Raw genomic sequence first — 3,424 nt, 5'->3', positions numbered from 1 at the left:
AAGTGGCTTTTTGCCGCGTGACCCCACGTACCACCTTGATAAGCGTTCGCTTATTCCTTAAACTGAGGGTGTTTCCACCTTTGTAACATAACCGGTGCCTAAAATAAATATAAAATCAATGGTGAAAACTTACCTTTAGGTCTACCTAACTACTGGGGTATGAACTAAATCTATAGAAGAAGAAGTAGTAAAAGTTAACTGACAACTGTCATATAGCCGAAATATCAACATGCTCAATGTCAATGTCAAATAGGTTATAACCTCAATAATGCATATTTTATCTGTTGTGTTTTATTTACATATAGTGTCTGTGTAAATGTAGTAAAATGCTACAGAATAGTAAAAAATTAAGAAGCCTTTGTGGGGCACTCCAAAATATTCATTTATGTCGATCCAATTTAGTCGCTGAAAATAGTGCTAAACATGCGGTAACATTATTTCAAGTTAGAGGAAAGAAAGATGATTCTACATTATCCTCCTTATTTGTTCCTATACAAATTAAAGCAAATCCGGATGATATAAATGTAGGAGCTGAACTCACAGGTTCTTTAAATAAGGCTGATTTATTGAAGGTTTTAAATAAATTCTACCAGAATAAGGAGATAAAACAGTTGCTTATGGACAATGGATTGGACAGTAAGAGATAAGCATGTAAATTATTAATGTATCATTTATTTTTGTTAAATTTTAGATTACCTTCAGCATCAGAGCTACATAAGCTTCAGGAGATACTGTCTAGAAGCACAGACGTTACCTGTTGACTTACATGTCGTGATAAGTGATGTTTTGCAAGGAGCAGGCAATCCTACTGATATTTTCCCTTATTTCTTGAGACACGCTAAACAAATGTTTCCCCACTTAGACTGTATGGAGGATTTGCGAAAAATTTCAGACTTGAGAACTCCGGCTAACTGGTATCCTCAAGCAAGAGCAATAAATAGAAAAATAATTTTCCACGCTGGCCCAACAAATTCTGGAAAGACTTTTCATGCTTTAGAAAGGTTCATCACAGCCAAATCTGGAGTTTATTGTGGTCCTTTGAAATTATTAGCTAGCGAAGTGTTTAATAAAACGAACAGCAGGGTAAGGTAAATTTATAATTTATTTTTTGTATCACTTAAATTAGTAAAACATTTAAGCCTTTCATTGTTTATGATGTTTACGTGTTAGGGCACACCTTGCGACTTAGTAACGGGCGAAGAACGAAATTTTGCAGACCCAACTGGAAATGCATCTGGTCACGTATCGTGTACTGTCGAAATGGCTTCAGTAANTGGGTTAAATAATCTATGAATATGTAGATGAAGTGGCAGTGATTGATGAAATCCAGATGATAAAGGACCCTCAAAGGGGATGGGCTTGGACTAGGGCTTTCTTGGGCTTAATAGCTGATGAGATACATATTTGTGGTGAAGCAGGAACTATCGATTTAGTTCAACAACTCTGTTTAACCACTGGGGAGGACCTGGAGGTTCGCCATTATAAAAGACTGACAGCTTTAAAAATTGAAGACTCTGCGTTAGGTTAGTGCAGTTTAACATGTTTTTTGTCCCGGTAGTAGTTTAGGAGTTAGATGGTTTTAGGTCGAAAATGGATAATTCATTAATTTATTATCATTTCAATTAATTTATTACCTGATTATTGTTTCCATAAAGTAATTTGAAAAACTTATTTGTGCCTGTTTTTTGGTGTTCAGTAAATAAATTTATTCACCTGACCCGATTTTTTGTAAAATAATTCCTGTATTATTTAGGGAATATTTTTTTAGGTTCTCTGGACAATGTTCTGCCTGGAGACTGCATTGTATGTTTTAGTAAAAACGACATTTATTCTGTTTCGAGAGGTATCGAAGCGACTGGCAAGGAAGTAGCTGTAATCTACGGAGGTTTACCTCCAGGTACCAAGCTAGCTCAAGCCGCCAAATTCAACGATCCTGACAACAGTTGTAAAATATTAGTTGCAACAGACGCAATTGGAATGGGTTTGAATTTGTAGGGAGTAATAACTCGTTCTTTATTCGCTTCTATGTTTTCGTTCATTTTTAGGAGTATTCGTAGGATAATATTTTATTCTCTTATTAAGCCAATTATGAACGAGAAGGGTGAGAAGGAAATGGATACGATATCCGTGTCTTCGGCTTTGCAGATAGCTGGGAGAGCTGGAAGGTAAATTTTTTAAAATTAAAATGTATTTTTTTAACTAGAACTTCATAATATTCACTTTCAGATACGGCACTCAGTGGGAACAGGGATATGTAACGACATTTAAGCCAGAGGATTTGAACACCCTGAAAAATCGGTTGTCTTCTGATCCAGAGCCAATAGCACAAGCCGGGCTGCATCCCACCGCTGATCAGATTGAACTTTACGCTTATCACTTACCAAATTCAACGCTTAGTAATTTAATGGTGAGAGGAGAAGTTTATTTCGTTGTTTACTGACTATACTTGATTTTGTTCTAGGATATATTTGTTAGTCTTTCGACGGTGGACGATTCTTTGTACTTCATGTGTAACATCGAGGATTTTAAATTCCTAGCCGACATGATCCAGCACGTTCCGTTGCCTTTGCGAGCCAGATACGTGTTTTGCTGTGCGCCTATCAATAAGAAAATGCCGTTTGTCTGCACCATGTTCTTGAAAGTAAGTTGAGATACGAGGAATTAATAAATACATATTCGATTGATTTTGTAACGCAGTTTTTGTGAAACATTTTTTTAAATTTGTTTTGTTGTAGTTTGCAAGGCAGTACAGCAAAAACGAGCTAATTACTTTTGACTGGTTGTGCAGAAACATAGGGTGGCCTTTGCAGCCCCCAAAAACCATAATCGACTTGGTTCATTTAGAAGCCGTGTTTGACGTTTTGGATTTATACTTGTGGTTGAGGTAAGAAAATTTTTTTAGTCAGTTATATTGGTATACAGGGTGTTTTCTAAGTTAATGTCAATGTTATACCGGGTGTCCCATTTAAAAAAATACACGTGAATATCTCTTAAGGGCTTAATGAAAAAAAATTTTCAAATAAAAGTTGTAGGGTTTTGAGGGGGACATCTAATTGACCATGACCTTCAAGGTCATTTCAAGGTCAAGTTGATTTTTTCAAAAGGAAACATATTTTTGACACCGGAAATGAAGAGAACAGAAAATTTTACATCCGACGAAGACCTTGACCATGACCTTCAAGGGCATTTGAAGGTCAGTTGAAGGTCATTTTAGTTTTTTGTTGCAAAATTCATTTCCGTCTTGCCGAATAGTGTACTTGGGGGTTTTCGAGGGCGCTGATCGCGAATATGAAGTCAGAATTTGAAAATATTCAAATCCAATATGGTAGACATTTTTAATATTCATATGGATTAACACTTTGAAAATGCTTCAACTTACGTTAGAACTCAAGGTCGAGCCGAGTATTCGACATATTGGATCCGC

General features: G+C 36.1%; 1 protein-coding gene across 1 annotated transcript; it reads left to right on the top strand.

The window, feature by feature from the left end:
- Positions 1 to 211: 211 nt before the first annotated feature.
- Positions 212 to 2,884, top strand: LOC108916659 (ATP-dependent RNA helicase SUV3 homolog, mitochondrial; the record flags this gene model as incomplete). The annotated part of the gene is given in 9 exon segments (XM_023457186.1): positions 212 to 636; positions 692 to 1,083; positions 1,171 to 1,290; positions 1,292 to 1,523; positions 1,769 to 1,991; positions 2,046 to 2,165; positions 2,227 to 2,407; positions 2,462 to 2,641; positions 2,736 to 2,884. Coding segments are annotated over 9 exon segments (1,907 nt in total), but the record flags the coding sequence as incomplete, so codon positions are not given.
- Positions 2,885 to 3,424: the final 540 nt, after the last annotated feature.

Source organism: Anoplophora glabripennis, unplaced genomic scaffold (assembly GCF_000390285.2).
Source record: "Anoplophora glabripennis isolate ALB-LARVAE unplaced genomic scaffold, Agla_2.0 scaffold7109, whole genome shotgun sequence".
NCBI classification, from domain to species: Eukaryota; Metazoa; Arthropoda; class Insecta; order Coleoptera; family Cerambycidae; genus Anoplophora; species Anoplophora glabripennis.
This window is presented reverse-complemented; position numbering and strand designations above follow the sequence as displayed.